The 19,911-nt window shown below is 45.4% G+C and overlaps 1 protein-coding gene across 1 annotated transcript in view; it reads right to left on the bottom strand.

Moving 5' to 3' along the window:
- Window positions 1–712: 712 nt before the first annotated feature.
- LOC122557131 (UAP56-interacting factor-like) overlaps window positions 713–19,911 on the bottom strand; it is a 58,244-nt gene continuing 39,045 nt past the window's right edge. The window contains exon 9 of the mRNA XM_043704474.2: window positions 713–2,396. Coding sequence (XP_043560409.1) covers window positions 2,301–2,396 — 96 coding nt within the window. The 3' untranslated portion in view covers window positions 713–2,300. The remainder of the gene's footprint in view (window positions 2,397–19,911) is intronic.

Genomic DNA, 19,911 nt, shown 5'->3' on the forward strand with positions numbered 1-19,911 from the left:
GAGGTAGCAGGGACAAGTTAGTGGCACTTACACTTGTGTCATGCAAAAACGCATGAACCTTCTAGCAGCACTGTTGCACATTCCTCTGAACAGTGGACACCGCACTAGCCCAACCTGAGACTTCAGACCAGTCCGGCAGTGTGTGAAGTGGCACAGAGCTGGCGTTTAACTATGGTGTCCACAAGTAAATGATATTTCTGTTGCTGCTGAGTACAGGATTGTTCAAGAGTAGTGCCGTAGAGGTGAGGTGTGTACCAATGAGGTGAGGATAGGAAAAGCTGCTGGGTCTCACAGACAGAAGAATGAAGATTGGGTAAGATGCGGCAAAAAGGATTACCACATCCCGCAATGAAAAGCTCTCCAAAAATCACAATATTACATTTTTGGCTGAGGCCAAGTTGCAATCAGCCCAGTGTTTTTTTGTTATTGACAATATTAGAAGTTTTGGCTGTGGAATGTTCGGGGAAATTTTATTTCAGCTTCTGGGTATTTTAGTTCTCTTGTGAAAGATGCCTGGAGGCTGCACTCCAAAAGAAATGAGGATTTATTTTCCGCTTCTAGTTTCTATTATGTAAATATTCTCCAATCACGGTTATTTCCTGGAACAATCACCTTGTCTTTTATCAAAGAAACAAAAACAACTACATTACCACAGATATTTAGACAACTGTTAGGTGGTGCCATGCATGAGAGAAAATATTTAGACTAGAAATGGCTTGTATCAATGAAAGTCTTTTTATTTTTGTTAACTTAAGTTTACATGATCATATCAGACAATAGTACTTTTTAAGTTTTAAAACTGTCTTTGTTTTCCTGTTCCTCTTTCTTCAGGAGGGTACAGCCTGCATATTGTTCAATTCTCTTCAAAACTGCAGTACACCACAAATACTTTATGCTTATTTGGCTCTACAAAGCAGACAGAAAAACTGTTGGATTAAAACACGTTTTTTTTTGTGCGAGTTGGTTCACTGGATGCACAGTGAAACCACCAGCATGGGTTCAACATCCTGCACCAGCTGAGGTTACCATGAAGAACTCTCCTTCTCAATCTCTCCCCTTGCCTGAGGTGTGATGACCCTTGGGTTAAACCATCTCTTTGTAATGAGAGAGTAGCCCTCTGCTCTGGTGAGACGAAGGCAACTTCACCTTACCTGAAACAAAACAGCCATTCCTATTTAACCTGACCAACAGTTACTTTAAAAATAAATCCATGAAAAGTGATTCTTTCATGTCCTGATACAGATCCAGGAAGTTTATTTTGCACAAATTGATGGCCATTTCATTTTAATACATCAATGACTGGCATCACAGAAGTTCCAGTCATACTTTTAATCTTTCGGAATAAAATCAGAAGCAGCAGTATTTACTCTTATGTTATAGTCTGAATATGCTAAACCTGTTCAGGCAATAAGCTGCATTTTAATCTGGTAGGACAAAATAATTGTGTCAGAACAGGTGTTAGCTCTAACTCCTACCTGATTAAATAATTTTAACATTAATAGAAAGCTTATCATGAACCTGAAGCAGCATCTAATGACACAAAATTTTGTGTGCCTGCAGGATTAAGTGAACATTGGACCTGCATCGGTAATAACAGCACCTATTGATTAAAGAAAATGTCAATTTTAATGCATTTTTCCCATTTCCCAATTGAAGCATTTATGACATGCCTGGGATCAGAGCCATTACTGCCTTTTTCATTAAATCAAAATTCTGTCAATTAAACCCCTTCACACTTCCACAAGCAGCTCTGATAACATGGCATGCTTTAAAATAACAGTCTTTGATACTCCACGGTCTGTGATGTAGCACTGACTGAAGCTCAGCCATTAATAAATGCTTGAAGTAACCTTCTCTTTATACTTGACCCCTTCCAATACAGCAAAACCTTATTTCTTTGACTGTCAAATGCACTGTTATAGTTGGACCTTCACTCCCTATTAACACAGAGTTCACCTCCTGGCTCTGAGAGCCATATTTACATAACAATTACAGGACTCCACACTCTGCCTTTCAATTCAATTTTAAAGCAAAAAATAACCTTTCTTATGCTGGTTTATTTCAATTGCTTAATTCAAACAGTTGGATAATTTGTGCAAAAACAACTGAGTTAAGAGGAGTAGCCTGCACATTAGCGAAAAAAAGTGAGAGCAATGTGCACTGACAACATTTGAGATGTTCTGTGTGCATTTAAACTACTTAAAGTGCAAAGTGTTTATTTTAAAGCATTCTTAATAATAAATATACTTTGTCCATTTTTAAACCTATTTTCACCAAAAGCAAAGCAGCTAAAGCAAACATTAGCCCAGAGTGACAGTTCTGCCTCCTCTTCTTGATACTGCAGAACGCCGACAAATCTTCATGGATGAGAAACGATCATTCAGGGTCATATTCGTCTGCAACAGAACAGATTGTTGGAAATAAATAAACTGCTGGGAGAAGTACAAACTACTCGAAGATACTTGGCATGGATTTGTAAAGCAAAGGTCAGATATGAATAATCCAGTTGAATTTTTGAGGGCTCTGGTGGTTAGGAAAATATCTACATTTATAGCTATGTAGGTTTTCAAAAGATCTTTGAGCAGTGTAACACTGATGAAAAAGCTGTGGACATTGAATGTCAAATGAAGCTAAATATGTGATCATTGTAGAGACAGAACACAAGGAGGGTGGGATATGTATGTTTTGGAATAAGAAATGGTCCTTTAATATTTTTTTTGTTGATTTAACATCTGTCAATTAAACACTGATATTAATTTTCCAGCCATTACTTCTGTGTAATAAAAGTTTAATATTTGGGACCTGATTAGAACAGGCATGTAATAATGCTGCCACACTTTTCTGCCATCTCAAGTCTCGTTCTATTGGTATAAATATTTTGTCCAGCTGTAGAGTGTATGAAACAAAGCAAAACTTTGTTTAAAAGACATTTAGATAAGTACATGAATAAGGAATGTTTGGAGGGATATGGGCCAAGTGCAGGCAGGTAGGACTAGGTAAGTTTGAGATTATGCTCAGCATGGACTGTTGGGACTGAAGGGTTTGTTTCCATGCTGCATGACTCTGACACCATAACTATGCATTTATGGCTTAGCTCCCTATTCATGAAGACAAATTCAATGATGCACCTGGAAAAAGATAGGCCAAATTTACAAAGTCATTGTGGTGAATTTAAATTGTCATTTTGCCAGAATATCTGCACATTCTGCGGGGATCTAATAGCTATGAAAGTTAATATGCAAGCGGAGGGGTGCTGATTTTTTTTTGAAAGGTGGATTTGCACCTCAAGAGGTACAAACACTGAAGACACCAGCACCCTGAGCCCTGGCATTTATAATGAAGGTTAGCAGAGATATACAAATAAGTAAATGTACAAAATAGGAATAGGAGGAGGCCATTCAGCCCTTCAAGTTCACTTTGCCACTCAATAAGACCATGGTTGATTCATTTGTATTCTACATTCCCATCTATCCCAGATAACCTTGATCCCCTTGCCTAACAAAAACATTTACCTACCTTTGCCTGAAATATATTTCAATGGTTCTGCCTCCACCACATTCTAAGGCTGAAAGTTGCACAATTTCCAAGAGAAAAAAAACTGTCCTAAAAGGGGAACCGTAATTTTACAAGTGTCCCCTAGTCTTAGATCCATTCACTACAGAGCAGAAAATGTGTTGCTGGAAAAGCGCAGCAGGTCAGGCAGCATCCAGGGAACAGGAGAATCGACGTTTCGGGCATAAGCCCTTCTTCAGGAATGAGGAAAGTTTGTCCAGCAGGCTAAGATAAAAGGTAGGGAGGAGGGACTTGGGGGAGGGGTGTCGGAAATGTGATAGGTGGAAAGAGGTCAAGGTGAGGGTGATAGGTCAGACTGGGGTGGGGGCGGAGAGGTCGGCAAGAAGATTGCAGGTTAGGAAGACGGTGCTGAATTCTATGGATTAGACTGAGACAAGGTGGGGGGAGGGGAAATGAGGAAACTGGTGAAATCCGAGTTCATCCCTTGAGTTTGAAGGGTTCCTAGGCGGAAGATGAGGCGCTCTTCCTCCAACCGTCGTTTTGTTGTGGTCTGGCGATGGAGGAGTCCAAAGACCTGCATATCCTTGGTGGAGTGGGAGGGGGAATTGAAATGTTGAGCCACAGGGTGGTTGGGGTGTCCCAGAGGTGTTCTTTGAAACGCTCCGCAAGTAGCCGGCCTGTCTCCCCAATATAGAGGAGGCCACATCGGGTGCAGAGGATGCAATAGATGATGTGTGTGGAGGTGCAGGTGAATCTGTGGCGGATATGGAAGTTTCCTTTGGGGTCTTGGAGGGAGGTGAGGGGGGGAGGTGTGGGTGCAAGTCTTGCACCTCCTGCGGTTGCAGGGGAAGGTGCTGGGAGTGGAGGTTGGGTTGGTGGGGGGTGTGGACCTGAGGAGGGAGTCACGGAGGGAGTGGTCTTTACGGAATGCTGATAGGGGAGGGGAGGGAAATATATCCTTGGTGGTGGGGTCCGTTTGGAGGTGGCGGAAATGACGGCGGATGATGCGCTGAACATGGAGATTGGTGGGGTGGTAGGTGAGGACCAGTGGGGTTCTGTCCTGGTGGCGGTTGGAGGGGCGGGGCTCAAGGGCGGAGGAGCGGGAAGTGGAAGAGATGCGGTGGAGGGCATCGTCGACCACGTTGGGGGGGAAATTGCGGTCCTTGAAGAAGGAGGCCATCTGGGTTGTGCGTTTTTGGAACTGGTCCTCCTGGGAGCAGATGCGGTGGAGTCGAAGGAATTGGGAGAATGGGATGGCGTTTTTACAGGGAGCAGGATGGGAGGAGGTGTAGTCCAGGTAGCTGTGGGAGTCGGTCGGTTTGTAGTAGATGTCCGTGTTGATTCGGTCGCCTGAGATAGAAATAGAAAGGTCGAGGAAGGGGGGGGGAGGAATCTGAGACTGTCCAGGTGAATTTGAGGTCGGGGTGGAAGGTGTTGGTGAAGTGGATGAACTGTTCAACCTCCTCGTGGGAGCATGAGGCGGCGCCGATACAGTCATCGATGTAGCGGAGGAAAAGGTGGGGGGTGGGGCCAGTGTAGTTGCGGAAGATGGATTGTTCCACATATCCTACGAAGAGGCAGGCATAGCTGGGGCCCATGCGGGTGCCCATGGCTACTCCTTTCGTTTGGAGGAAGTGGGAGGATTGGAAAGAGAAGTTGTTCAGGGTGAGGACCAGTTCAGTCAGTCGAAGGAGGGTGTCAGTGGAAGGGTACTGGTCAGTACGGCGGGAAAGGAAGAAGCGGAGGGCTTTGAGGCCTTCGTGATGGGGGATGGAGGTGTATAGGGACTGGATGTCCATGGTGAAAATAAGGCGCTGGGGACCGGGGAAGCGAAAATCATGGAGCAGGTGGAGGGCGTGGGTGGTGTCCCGAACGTAGGTGGGGAGTTGTTGGACTAAGGGGGACAGGACGGTGTCAAGGTATGCGGAGATGAGTTCGGTGGGGCAGGAGCAGGCGGAGACAATGGGTTGGCCGGGGCAGTCAGGTTTGTGGCAGTCAGGAGGTAGAAGCGGGCGGTGCGGGGTTGTGGGACTATGAGGTTGGAGGCGGTGGATGGGAGATCCCCCGAGGTGATGAGGTTATGGACGGTCTGGGAGATGATGGTTTGGTGGTGGGGGGTGGGGTCATGGTCAAGGGGGCAGTAGGAGGAGGTATCTGCGAGCTGGCGTTTGGCCTCAGCGGTGTAGAGGTCGGTGTGCCAAACTACTACCGCGCCTCCCTTGTCTGCTGGTTTGATAGTGAGGTTGGGGTTGGAACGGAGGGAGTGGAGGGCTGCACGTTCCGAGGGTGAGAGGTTGGAGTGGGTGAGAGGGGTGGGGGAGTTCAGGTGGCGGTTAATATCGCGGCGGCAGTTGGCTATGAAGAGGTCGAGGGCAGGTAGGATGCCAGCACGGGGTGTCCAGGTGGATGGGGTGTGTTGGAGGCGGGAGAAGGGGTCGTCAGAGGGTGGGCGAGAGTCTTGGTTAAAGAAGTAGGCACGGAGGCGAAGGCGGCGGAAGAATTGTTCAATGTCACGCCACGTGTTGAACTCATTAATCCGAGAGCGTAGGGGAATGAAGGTGAGGCCTCTGCTGAGGACTGATCTTTCATCCTCAGAGAGGGGTAGGTCTGGAGGGATAGTGAAAACACGGCAGGGCTGGGAGCTAGGACCTGGTGTGGGGCTGGAGCTGGGTGTGGGTGCGGGGTTAGGTCTAGGGGCGGGGACGGGGATCGGCGTGGGGGCGGGGTTAGGCATGCAGTCGGAGATCGGTGAAGGGGCGGGGTTAGGCGTGGTGACGGAACTCGCCGGGGGGGCGGGGTTAGGCGTGGGGGCGGAGACACGTGCGGCATTGTGGGCATGTAGGTTAGTGACGTCACTGGGGGCGGAAGTGGCTGCGGCGACCACAGAGACAGAGGTATTCCCCATAGCCGCGGAGGTCGCGAATCTGTCGGCGATTGTCTTCATGGCGATCGTGGAGGCGGTTGTCTGTGCCCCATCACGAAGGACTCAAAGCCCTCCGCTTCTTCCTTTCCCGCCGTACCGACCAGTACCCTTCCACTGACACACTCCTTCGACTGACTGAACTGGTCCTCACCCTGAACAACTTCTCTTTTCTATCCTCCCACTTCCTCCAAACAAAAGGAGTAGCCATGGGCACCCGCATGGGACCCAGCTATGCCTGCCTCTTCGTAGGATATGTGGAACAATCCATCTTCCGCAACTACACTGACCCCACCCCCCACCTTTTCCTCCGCTACATCGATGACTGTATCGGCGCTACCTCGTGCTCCCACGAGGAGGTTGAACAGTTCATCCACTTCACCAACACCTTCCACCCCGACCTCAAATTCACCTGGACAGTCTCAGATTCCTCCCTCCCCTTCCTCGACCTTTCTATTTCTATCTCAGGCGACCGAATCAACACGGACATCTACTACAAACCGACCGACTCCCACAGCTACCTGGACTACACCTCCTCCCATCCTGCCCCCTGTAAAACGCCATCCCATTCTCCCAATTCCTTCGACTCCGCCGCATCTGCTCCCAGGAGGACCAGTTCCAAAAACGCACAACCCAGATGGCCTCCTTCTTCAAGGACCGCAATTTCCCCCCCAACGATGCCCTCCACCGCATCTCTTCCACTTCCCGCTCCTCCGCCCTTGAGCCCCGCCCCTCCAACCGCCACCAGGACAGAACCCCACTGGTCCTCACCTACCACCCCACCAATCTCCATGTTCAGCGCATCATCCGCCGTCATTTCCGCCACCTCCAAACGGACCCCACCACCAAGGATATATTTCCCTCCCCTCCCTTATCAGCATTCCGTAAAGACCACTCCCTCCGTGACTCCCTCCTCAGGTCCACACCCCCCACCAACCCAACCTCCACTCCCAGCACCTTCCCCTGCAACCGCAGGAGGTGCAAGACTTGCGCCCACACCTCCCCCCTCACCTCCCTCCAAGGCCCCAAAGGAAACTTCCATATCCGCCACAGATTCACCTGCACCTCCACACACATCATCTATTGCATCCTCTGCACCCGATGTGGCCTCCTCTATATTGGGGAGACAGGCCGGCTACTTGCGGAGCGTTTCAAAGAACACCTCTGGGACACCCCAACCACCCTGTGGCTCAACATTTCAATTCCCCCTCCCACTCCACCAAGGATATGCAGGTCTTTGGACTCCTCCATCGCCAGACCACAACAAAACGACGGTTGGAGGAAGAGCGCCTCATCTTCCGCCTAGGAACCCTCCAACCTCAAGGGATGAACTCTGATTTCACCAGTTTCCTCATTTCCCCTCCCCCCACCTTGTCTCAGTCTAATCCATCGAATTCAGCACCGCCTTTCTAACCTGCAATCTTCTTGCCGACCTCTCCGCCCCCACCCCAGTCTGACCTATCACCCTCACCTTGACCTCTTTCCACCTATCACATTTCCGACACCCCTCCCCCAAGTCCCTCCTCCCTACCTTTTATCTTAGCCTGCTGGACAAACTTTCCTCATTCCTGAAGAAGGGCTTATGCCCGAAACGTCGATTCTCCTGTTCCCTGGATGCTGCCCGACCTGCTGCGCTTTTCCAGCAACACATTTTCAGCTCTGATCTCCAGCATCTGCAGACCCCACTTTCTCCTCATCCATTCACTACAGTAAATTTCCTTTCTGTGTCCACCTTGCGAAGGTCACTCGGGAGCTTACAAACACCAGTAAAGCATCCTTTGCTCCAATGTAAAGAAGCCCAGCCAGCCTGCTCAATCTTTCCTCAAAAGACATTCATAAGACATTCTGCTCATTCTAGGTATCAATTTAACAAATCTCTGAATTGTCTCCAATGCATTTATATCCTTCCTGAACTAAGAAAACCAAAACTGTACACAGAATTCAAGATAAAGTCTCACAATGTTTTGATTAGCTTAAGCATAACATCCCTACTCTTATGTCCCAATTCTTTCCCAAGTAAAGGCGAGGAACTCATTCGTCTTTCTGATTACATGCTGTTCCTGCAAACTAACCTTTTGGGACTCATTTATGTATTGTACAGGGGATTCCTAAGAATTACATCTCCATCCTGAAACAGGCAATCAGAAGCTAAATTTGCTGTTGGTCTTGTACAGATGGGAGCTTATGTTGTGCTGGCATCATTTTAAGTGTTCATTAGGTGCTCTCTAGATTCCAGCATTGGAGGGAATTAGTATGCATGATTCTGGAATAAGTGCCAAGAAATAACATTCGCTCAAGTGAGGGAACATAAAACGGTTTTCAAACAGAGGCAATTCTGTTTGAATTCCTGGTTGAATTGAATGGGTCTGATCCTAACTGTTGTTCTGTAGATACACTTGAGAGTCATTTTAGTTTCTAACAATTTAAAATAATTCATAGTTGGCCTGGTCTGATCAAACGTATTCTCAGTCACTTGTTCAAATCATTTAAAATATGCACGGATATCTATTTCAGAAACAAAGATAACGGATGGGAGGTCCCATAATTTCACACCAGGATTTGCAATCACATTGCACCAGAATGGTAGATTACTAAATATAAAATATTCGGGCTACAAAATTGGAAGGAGCACAAAAATGATCTTGATCATCACAATATGGTTACCCCATACTTTTTTGCTTCCAATGCAGATATCAAACACATTTTTACCTGTTAAATTAGATGACTGGATTCTACCGTCAGTATTAAGCACACTTTTGAGAAGCAGTTTACCGGAGCAGGAAACAATAAATTGTAAGGCTAGTGCGAGTTAAAGCTTGCCTGAAACTCTTAAAGGAAATTGCATTTTGATTAGAACATGCACTGGAAGCCATTGTATAGCAGATACTGACTTGGAAATCACAGTAGAATAACACAACATGATAGAGAGCGCACAATATGACAGAGAGCAGTCTCCAGTAATTTCCAACACTACACTGGAGGCCTTACTTCAGGAGTTTGGGTGTGCACTATCCACAGTGGGATAGCAGGTAGTGAGATCAAGCCAATTTAATAGCAGGAATCCAGCTCTCAGGACCTGGTAGCAGTGCCACACAAGGTTCAATGACTTTATTCAAATGGTTAAGCTCAGTGAATACATCTTTCAATGCTTTACCCACCCTCTGCACCAGCCTCACAAACTGCTCAATGCACCCAGGCCACACCAACCTCAGCTTCTATTAAACATTCATAGCCTCACCTCACTCTCCACATTCACCATTTTTGCAAGCCTCACGTCCATGTCTTCCAGATCATATGGCACTAACTGTTTAATCATGCCAGCCACTTCACTCAAACACATTCACTTTAACATTTCCCTCTATCATCTAGGTTAAGAAAGTACACAATACAGGCAACAGGACCTAAACGCAGAGGGAAGGACAAGACTGCAGTTTTTCCCTGTCAGTCAAAAATGGTGCCATTATTGGGTACAACCATATCGGAGACAGTATCTTCATAACTTGTCTGTCTTCTCGCATCCTATTTCCCTTCATGTTTCAACCTCTTCTTTACAAATGGTGTTTTTACAAAGGCCCCTCTTGCTTTCTAACCTGCACCCAAACACCCTCTCCTCACCATGACCCTACCCTTGTGACATCTACCTTTTATGGACCCATGAGCTGCAATGTCACCAGGCAGTGGTGAAAAAGCAAGAGACCTATGAACAGAAAGACAGTGAGGAAGTAGAAATACCACCACACATAGTTACCATGACTATTCTTAAAGGCAACATTGTGCATCTGATAGCTGGAGGTGTTGACATTTATTCAACTTAAGTATGACCATTGGGATTTCAGGTTAATAATCTGAAATCTTGAACCGATGAATATGCATGAATACCCAGCCTTAGTGCGGAATATTTGATAAAGTAATCCCCAAAGGTGTAGGTGCGTTTTCAAATGATAATAATTTTTAAATTGGGACATGGCAGAGGATTTGAAATACCATGGATGGAATGTCTCTATCCTCCATTGGATTAAACCAGAGACCAGCAACTCAATGATAACAGCAGTGTAAGTGGCACTTACACTTCATAAGTTATCACAGTTTCAACCCCCAGCTAGAATTAGTTCACTTTACAAGTCATCAATATCAGAGTATTTTTTTCACAGAATTAAAGAAACTTGAAAGGAGACCATTCAATCCAATTTACTTGTTTTTTTTAATCTTTGAAAGAGTAATTGTGCTTAGTTTAACATCTCTAACTTTCCCAATTCAATTACCTGTTTCAAGTTCCTTCTTTCAGATTTTTGGGCAGATCTTTATAAATGCATGCCAAATTTCTCGGTGAAAATATGCCTCCTTATCTCCCCTCTATATCGCTTGCCAATGATTTTAGATTGCTTCTTTTGGCTTTTCTCACGTTTCCTGGGATCTCTGCAAGCTCCTTAGACAACACCTTCTAAAACCCAAGCCCACTACCATCTACAAGAACAAGGCAGCAGATACATGGGAACACCACCACCAAGTTCCCCTCCAAACCACACACTATCCCAACTTGGGGATGTATTACCTTAGCTTCAGCATAGCTGTGTCAAAATCATGGGACACTCTCCCCAGTTGCATTATGGGTCTACCTACAGCAAACGGACTGCAGTGGTTCAAGAAGGCACCACCTTCCCAAGAGCAACTAGTGATGAACAATAAATACCATCCCAGCAATGCCTATGTCACAGATAAATGTATTTAAAGTGCGGATTGGTCCCTTTCATGTCAACTATATCATTTTTTGGAATTAGTGGGTGGTTTTGCTAACAAATACCCTTTCTGTCACTCGCCCTTCTTATTTATCTGGACCATGGACTGCACTGATACACACCAGCTTGTCTGTACCAGTGACTGTGTTCTTTGGTTGCCAACTGGTCCTGGAGTGTGACTCAACCCAGGCAGCATTCTAACTCTTGATGGTTTTGAGTCTAAGACCTGTTTATTTTATTTGCTGAAAATGTGTTGCTGGAAAAGCGCAGCAGGTCAGGCAGCATCCTGGCAGCAGGAGAATCGACGTTTTGGGCATGACCCCTTCTTCAGGAATGAGGAAAGTGTGCCAAGCAGGCTAAGATAAAAGGTAGGGAGGAGGGACTTGGGGGAGGGGCGTTGGAAATGCGATAGGTGGAAGGAGGTTAAGGTGAGGGTGATAAAGTGATGGTGATAGGCCGGAGTTGGGGTGGGGGCGGAGAGGTCAGGAAGAAGATTGCAGGTTAGGAAGGTGGTGCTAAGTTCGAGAGTTGGGACTGAGACAAGGTGGGGGGGAGGGGAAATGAGGAAACTGGAGAAATCCCAGTTCATCCCTTGTGGTTGGAGGGTTCCTAGGCGGAAGATGAGGCGCTCTTCCTCCAGCCGTCGTGTTGCTATGGTCTGGCGGCAGAGGAGTCCAAGGACCTGCAGGTCCTTGGTGGAGTGGGAGGGGGAGTTGAAGTGTTGAGCCAATGGGTGGTTGGGTTGGTTGGTTAGTCCGGGTGTCCCAGAGGTGTTCTCTGAAACATTCCACAAGTAGGCGGTCTGTCTCCCCAATATAAAGGAGGCCACACCGGGTGCAGCAGATACAGTAAATGATGTGTGTGGAGGCGCAGGTGAATTTGTGACAGATATGGAAGGATCCCTTGGGGCCTTGGAGGGAAGTAAGGGGGTGGGGGGAGATGTGAGTGCAAGTTTTGCATTTCTTGCGGTTGCAGGGGAAGGTGCTGGGAGTGGAGGTTGGGTTGTTGGGGGACGTGGACCTGACGAGGGACTCACGGAGGGAGTGGTCTTTTCGGAACACTGATAGGGGAGGGGAGGGAAATATATCCCTGGTGGTGGGGTCCGTTTGGAGGTGGCGGAAATGACAACGGATGATACGATGTATATGGAGGTTGGTGGGGTGGTAGGTGAGGAGCAGTGGGGTTCTGTCCTGGTGGCGATTGGAGGGGCGGGGCTCAAGGACGGTGGAGCGGGAAGTGTTGGAGATGCTGTGGAGAGCATAGTCGACCACGTCTGGGGGGAAATTGCAGTCTTTGAAGGAAGACCGTCGTCATTTCCGCCACCTCCAAACGGATCCCACCACCATGGATATATTTCCCTCCCATCCCCTATCAGCGTTCCGAAACGAAACAACCCAGATGGCCTCTTTCTTCAAAGACCGCGATTTCCCCCCAGACGTGGTCGACGATGCTCTCCACCACATCTCCTCCACTTCCCACTCCTCCGCCCTTGAGCCCTGCCCCTCCAATCGCCACTAGGACAGAACCCCACTGGTCCTCACCCACCACCCCACCAACCTCCATATACATCGTATCATCCCTCGTCATTTCCGCCACCTACAAACGGACCCCACCACCAGGGATATATTTCCCTCCCCTATCAGCATTCCGAAAAGACCACTCCCTCCATGACTCCCTCGTCAGGTCCACACCCCCCACCAACCCAACCTCTACTCCTGGCACCTTACCCTGCAACCGCAAGAAATGCAAAACTTGCGCCCACACCTCCCCCTTTACTTCCCTCCAAGGCCCCAAGGGATCCTTCCATATCCGCCACAAATTCACCTGCAATTCCACACACATCATTTACTGCATCTGCTGCACCCAATGTAGCCTCCTCTATATTGGGGAGACAGGCTGCCTACTTGTGGAATGTTTCAGAGAACACCTCTGGGACACTCGGACCAACCAACCAACCCAACCACCCCTTCAACACTTCAACTCCTCCTCCCACTCCACCAAGGACATGCAGGTCCTTGGACTCCTCCATCACCAGACCATAGCAACATGCCGGCTGGAGGAAGAGCACCTCATCTTCCGCCTAGGAACCCTCCAACCACAAGGGATGAACTCTGATTTCTCCAGTTTCCTCATTTCCCCTTCCCCCACCTTGTCTCAGTCCCAACCCTCGAACTCAGCACCACCTTCCTAACCTGCAATCTTCTTCCTGACTTCTCCGCCCCCACCCCACTCCGGCCTATCACCCTGACTTTATCACCCTCACCTTAACCTCCTTCCACCTATCGCATTTCCAATGCCCCCCCCCCCCCCCCCACCCAAGTCCCTCCTCCCTACCTTTTATCTTAGCCTGCTGGGCTCACTTTCCTCATTCCTGAAGAAGGGCTCATGCCAGAAACGTCGATTCTCCTGTTCCCTGGATGCTGCCTGACCAGCTGCGCTTTTCCAGCAACACATTTTCAGCTCTGATCTCCAGCACCTGCAGTCCTCACTTTCTCCTGTCTATTTTATTGACCTATTCACCAGAAGGAATTGTTTCTTTTATTCATTTTATCAAAGTCTCTTGTCCTCTGGAAAATCTTTATTAGGCCCCTTCTAAATCTCCTTGCCCAGGATTACAGTACCAACTTTATCAACTATACCTCATAACTGAAAACCATTATCTCTGGTGACATCCTGCTAAACATATTCTGTACACTTACCAAGGCCTTTATATCTTTCCTGAAGTACGGTGCCCAGAATTGTCCACAAGACTCCAGTTGAGGCTAACCAGTGAGCTATCAAGTTCCACTATGATTTTATTTATAAATTCAAGGATCTCATTTTTAATGAAATATTAACTTTACTAATTTGCCCTGATTTTAATGATTTGTGTACATTGGCACGAAGGCCTCTCTGCTCATCTACACTTAGAAAAGTCCTGTCATTTCATATGCATCTTTCAAAATTACATCTCTTCACACTTGCCCACATTAAGCCTCCTCAATCATGTCTATGCCCATTTCTCTACCCTGTACATCTTACAGGTTTCAATGTAAGTATCCTCTTTGCATTGAGTCACACATCACCTGCAAACTTTATTGCGCTGTTTCCGTGTCTAAGACTAGGTTGTTTATACAAATATTGGAAAAAATATTGACCCCGATTATGAAAGTTATATATCCACCACCATCTTTTGTTTCCTGTCACTGAGCCAATTCGACATTTGTGCCACCACTTTCTCCTTAAATTATATGAGCTATGGGCTTCCCTCTTTTTAACAAGCCCTGTGTAGCACTTCATTAAATGCCTTCCAAAGATTCATATTTTTATCAACTTCAATATCTTAATCAAACTTCTTTGTTATCTCAAAGTATTCAACCAATTAGCTTTTAATAAATCAATACTAGTTCTTTTTGATTAAAGCATGCCTTTTGTACTTATATCTCTCAATGGTTTCAAATAACTTATGCACCACTGACATTAGGCTGACTGATTTGATTCGTGGTGTATTAGTAACACTTCCATCCTGCAGCACTATATCTATAGTCAATGAGGACAGACCAATGCAATTGCTATGTCTACTGCTACTTCCTTCAGCAACTTTGGACTCATTTCATCTGCATCAGGCTACTTAACTTTTGGAAGCATTAATCTTTACAATACATCTCCTCTGCCTTTTACAATCCTATCCATAACCTTCCCCCCCTCCTCTACTGTCATCACTCAGCTTAGCTTTTCTCAGCCCACATTAATCACGTTATCCATATTCTACTCTACTTTTGTGAGATGGCTGAACTTGCCAAAATATTTGTTTATTTACCTCCTCTTTGTCTGAAGCTTTATAAAAGAAAACCTCCAGCTCATCCTGCTATATAATTCTGGAGCAACATTTGACCCAAAAGCGCACAGCATGGCAAATTTGTAATTTAAAATGCTTAAGAAGTACTCATCAGAGTTGGCATTAATTGTAAAGGGATTAATTAGGATTTCCTTGGATAAAAATAAATGGCTACATGACCTGGCGACATTTGATCTGGAAGTAACAACTGGAAGAAAATTAAAATGCTGACACTGTGTAGTCAATGATAGCAGCAAGGGAAAAATCAGAGAAGGCATAGTTACAAGGAACTGTGTAAAGCAGGTTAAAAGGGGGCAGACAGCATAAGGCGGGTATGGCAGGAATTGTAAAGTAGAATTGTAAAGCACTGCTATGCTTTAGTTATACCAAAGCCAATCAGTTCATTTAACAAGGTTTACTAAAGGAGTTCAGTGAAGAATCTGTGCAATCAAGGCTATTGTGAAGGTTCTGAAAGGGAGCGACATTTATGTGACAACAAAAGAATGGAGCTATTATTGCAGGTGACTCAAAGACCAAATCCACTGAGTGAGAAAACTGACAGATCTAATACTGGAAGCCTGAAATTGCACACAGTGTGACAATTGTGTGGGGGAAGTGGTGTGAATACATATCTTCACACAAGATAGAAGATGCAAGAAAGACTATTCAATGTGCAAAAAGTACATACATTAGACAATTTTCCTGTTAATTAATGTTTAATTTACAGTGATTATGATTCATTATAAAGTAAATTGTGCAAAAAGTGAAAAATTAATAGATAATTTCTTCATTGGGGTGATTTGATAGATTTGGTTAATTTGCTTTACAGTTTCTCCAACAGGATTCTAACAATTTGCATCAAATAGATTCAGTTGTCAGCTACTTGCTATATCCATTCTGTTTAGAATTGTAACACCATCCTGAGACAAAATGGTTGTACGCTCGCCTCCCTTTTTCTCTTCAATTGGACTTAATGCAGCCCATCATGGCAGCAATCATAATGGTTAGGCTCACTTAATGAGAGGAAAGCTTTCCCATCAGTCTCCCAGTAACTGCAAAACTGCCCATAATTAAGTTCGAGAATAAGTTGATTCTGACTACTGCCAGTGAGATATTAATTAGGCTCATTAATGAAACTAATTGACATCCACTTTCTGATTTCAACGTAATCTTTGACGGTGGCTCAGGGATTAGATGGGGACACACAGCCCTTGGAAGGGTAACACATCAAGATTCCAGCAGTTCTAAGGGAGGTCCCTCATAATCAATGATGGACCCAACATCAGGAAGGAGTTTGAATGCTGTTGATTGTTTTTTCTCTCCTGCAGTTTCATCCTGTATCCTTATAGCAGGGAGGCAACTCACCATTTGAAAATGATTTTTGCGGTTATAGACATGTCCGTTGTTTCACAATTTTGCTCGATGTGCTTTCATCTTAGTTATCACAGGAGGAGATGGGAAGTGGTGCAAGATCATTGAAGGAAATAGAAAAATGGCAGTGGAAGTATGATCATTGGTTTATTTTCACAGTGCACTTACCTAAAGTCCAAAGGTATATAGAATAGACTTACATCAACCAGAAGCAACTTTATACCATGAAAAGAATGTCAACAGAAGTAACAAATTTTATGATTCAGGGAAGTCTATTCCTCACAGGCTTTTAGGTAGCATTCCAGCTGCAGTAGACCATGACATTGCTTTTATTTCTATTAGATTGCAAATCGTATAGTATGGCAGGGACAGTTTCTGCTACTGCTGTTAATACTTTTGGTATTTCAGCTTTTCCTTTAGTCTTTCCTAATTCTAGGTAACCAACCTACAACAGATTGTGGTTAATCCTTCCACAGCTCCCATCACAGCTTTGTCTGTAAAGGTTGCAACACCTTAGCTTAGGGGATTCTTTACTTCCTCTAATTAAATCATAGATTGATAAAAAACCTATTATTTTCCACCACCCACCCCACAATCACCAGAGATAGGCAACTCACTATTGCTAAAAACATACAGTGGAAAGCCTGTGATGATGCACTTCACCATAGAAGATCTGCAGGGTTCAGGGCAGAAAGATAAACAAGCACAAAGCTGGCTCAACCAGAATGGAAATCTAAATCCTCATTTCTAGATTCCAATAAGTAGTCTTCGACCTGAATTCACTCCCTCCATTTCTAATATTTATTTTTTAAATCCCATTTGAAATCCAGAGAAAAATAGTAAAAATATCAGAAACCTTGGTCCAAATTCAATTTAGATGACAGCAATGCTTATTTAGTTTTTCATGAATATAATCAACATATATCAACATGCTGTCATTACACTTGTGAGCACTACTCTTCTTTGTACGGTTGAGAAGAGTGTTACAGTCATGCAATTCAGTGTAACACTACGTAGTCTACCTTCTTGCCTGGGGCAGATAGTGTTTTATATGCTTCATATACAGGATGTGCAGCATTCTTCAGTCACAGGGATACACACAGTTAAACCCCTTATGTGGGCCCAAACATGCTGAAGTTGAACTATCGTGATATATCGCAGAGCTGAACTGGTTGATGTGACACCAGACAGCACTTTTGATATCACCTTCCAAACTTATGACTTCTCTAACCTAGGAGGACAAGAGGAGTAGATGCATAAGACCACCACCATTTGCACATTTCCCTCCAAGCTTTGATCCGGACTTGGAAGTACATCAATATTCCTTCACCGTCACTGCATCAAAATCCTGGAACTCACTCCATATAACCACTGTGGATGTATCGACAGACATAAACGATAAAGCTTAAAGGCAGAAGCTGCTCACCACCTTCAAGGGATGGGCAGTAAATACTGGCTCAGCAAGTGAAGCCCACATCCCATGAATGGATAAATAAAGGCATTAAACACCAAATTCAGGTAACACTGATTGTGGCAATATCCTACGTTTATCACACTTGAGTAAAGAAAGATGAAATAACAATGTTGGCACTGTAGTAATGGTATTGAGAAAGCCATGTAAAAACCTGATTGCAGGTGACAAACTTTATGCGACCTATTCTGTTGGAAAGTACTCTGGAGTATTTTTGGATGCTTTTTGCTCTGTTGGTGAATGAGTATTGTTGCATCCACATTGTGATGGAAGAGGATTATGAAATCCATCCTAACCCTGAAGGTTATAACCAGAATGGGGATCACAGTGACAGTACCTTTGTGGATTATTTCATGTCCTTTGCCAAGTTGCAGTCAGAAGTCTTTATGCACCTTCACAGCGGGAGACAACAGTCTGCCAGACTAGTCAATGTACTCAGCATCTCATTGTGCATAATCAATCAGCATTCTGCTATATGTCACTCCACAGAGGTCACTACCTGGACCACCTGAAGCAATAATCATTTACTATCTTGCACTTACATGAGCTGGCAACTGCATCTATATCTGTGGAGTGACTGCAGCCCATTTGTGTCCAATGACTTACCATGTGCTGACCATCAGTTGCTACAAGCTTCCAGTGTAAGTGCAGCATGTGAGTTGGTGGCTGTGAAGGTCAGACCAAGTGAGTAGGCCTCTTTTTTTACTCTCTCCCTCAGGCTACCATTGTTGTGCAGGGGGCAATCTTGAATTTTGAAATGCGGAAATATTGACATTGGAAATTTTGTGAGTAAACTGGGAGGTAAAGTGGGAAGCAAAAGGCCCTGGACCAAACGATCAACAACTTGTTCAGATTAGCTGTGCTTCCAGTACAGTTTGTCACCTTGTGCTGCAAGAAAGAGGGCTGAATGTAAGTGGTGGCATTGGGTGATGGTGCCTGTCAGAACTGAGTAGCTGATGTGTTTAAAACCATTTCCAGCATTATGGGAGAATGTAACATTATGGAGTTGATGAGAGTGGAGATGTGACAACATAAAATTCCACCAGTAATATGGGAGGACTTCCTGCAAAGTTTACAAGAAGTCACACAGGACAGTTCTGGGGTCATGAAAGAGCTGTTCAATGATTACAGTCAGCTCAAGAAAAACACATATAGATGTTGGAATACTGCTGTTAGCAGTACCACTGGAAGGCAGCTGAATTACATAGATGCAGGTGATGCTGTCAGGAGTCAAGGGCAGTTGGGTGCCTCTGTGTTATTAGTTCTCAGGAAGAAGTTCTTAGAATTTATAGGCAGCTTAGTGTTGAACACAGGAGTCAGAACAAGTCCTGCGGAGATCAGAAACTAGCAAGATCACTGGGCTTGGGTCGGTAGAAGTCACAAGGGGCTCAAAAGAAGCCTGTGAACATTAATACTTCAGTACAACAGAGTTAGCAGCTTGAAGTAATGGTTGCTTGATGTAACTGTCCAAGATTGGAACCCAGGAGAAAGTGAGGACTGCAAATGCTGGAGATCAGAGTCGAGAGTGTGGTGGTGGAAAAGCACAGGTCAGGCAGCATCTGAGGAGCAGGAGAATCAACATTTCGGGCAAAAGCCCTTCATCAGGAATGTGGTGTGGGGAAGGGGACTGAGAGATAAATAGGAGGGTGGGGGTGGAGGTGGAGGTGATGTAGCTGGGAAGGTGATAGGTAGATGCAAGTTGGGGGTGATGTTGATTATTGGAGGGGAGGATGGAGCAGATAAATAGGAAGGAAGATGGACAGGTTCTATTTGACCTGACCTGTCCTACCCATCCATCTTCCTTCCCACCTATCCACTCCACTCTCCACCTGCATCTACATATCGCCTTCCCAACTACCTCACCCCCACATTTATCTCTAAGCCCCATCGACTCTCCTGCTCCTTGGATGCTGCCTGACTGGTTGTGCTTTTCCAGCACCACACTTTTCAACCAAGATTGGAGCTCAGACAGACTTACTGGGTGGAGCTAGCTGGAGTTATTGAGTATGAGTAATGGTGAGTAATTTCAGAGTCCAGGCAAGCATAAACCCAGGAAAGAAGGGTGATTTCCAGAATGGGAACA

Source organism: Chiloscyllium plagiosum, unplaced genomic scaffold (assembly GCF_037043375.1).
Source record: "Chiloscyllium plagiosum isolate Xiang-an unplaced genomic scaffold, Cpla_swu_hap1 HiC_scaffold_11, whole genome shotgun sequence".
NCBI classification, from domain to species: Eukaryota; Metazoa; Chordata; class Chondrichthyes; order Orectolobiformes; family Hemiscylliidae; genus Chiloscyllium; species Chiloscyllium plagiosum.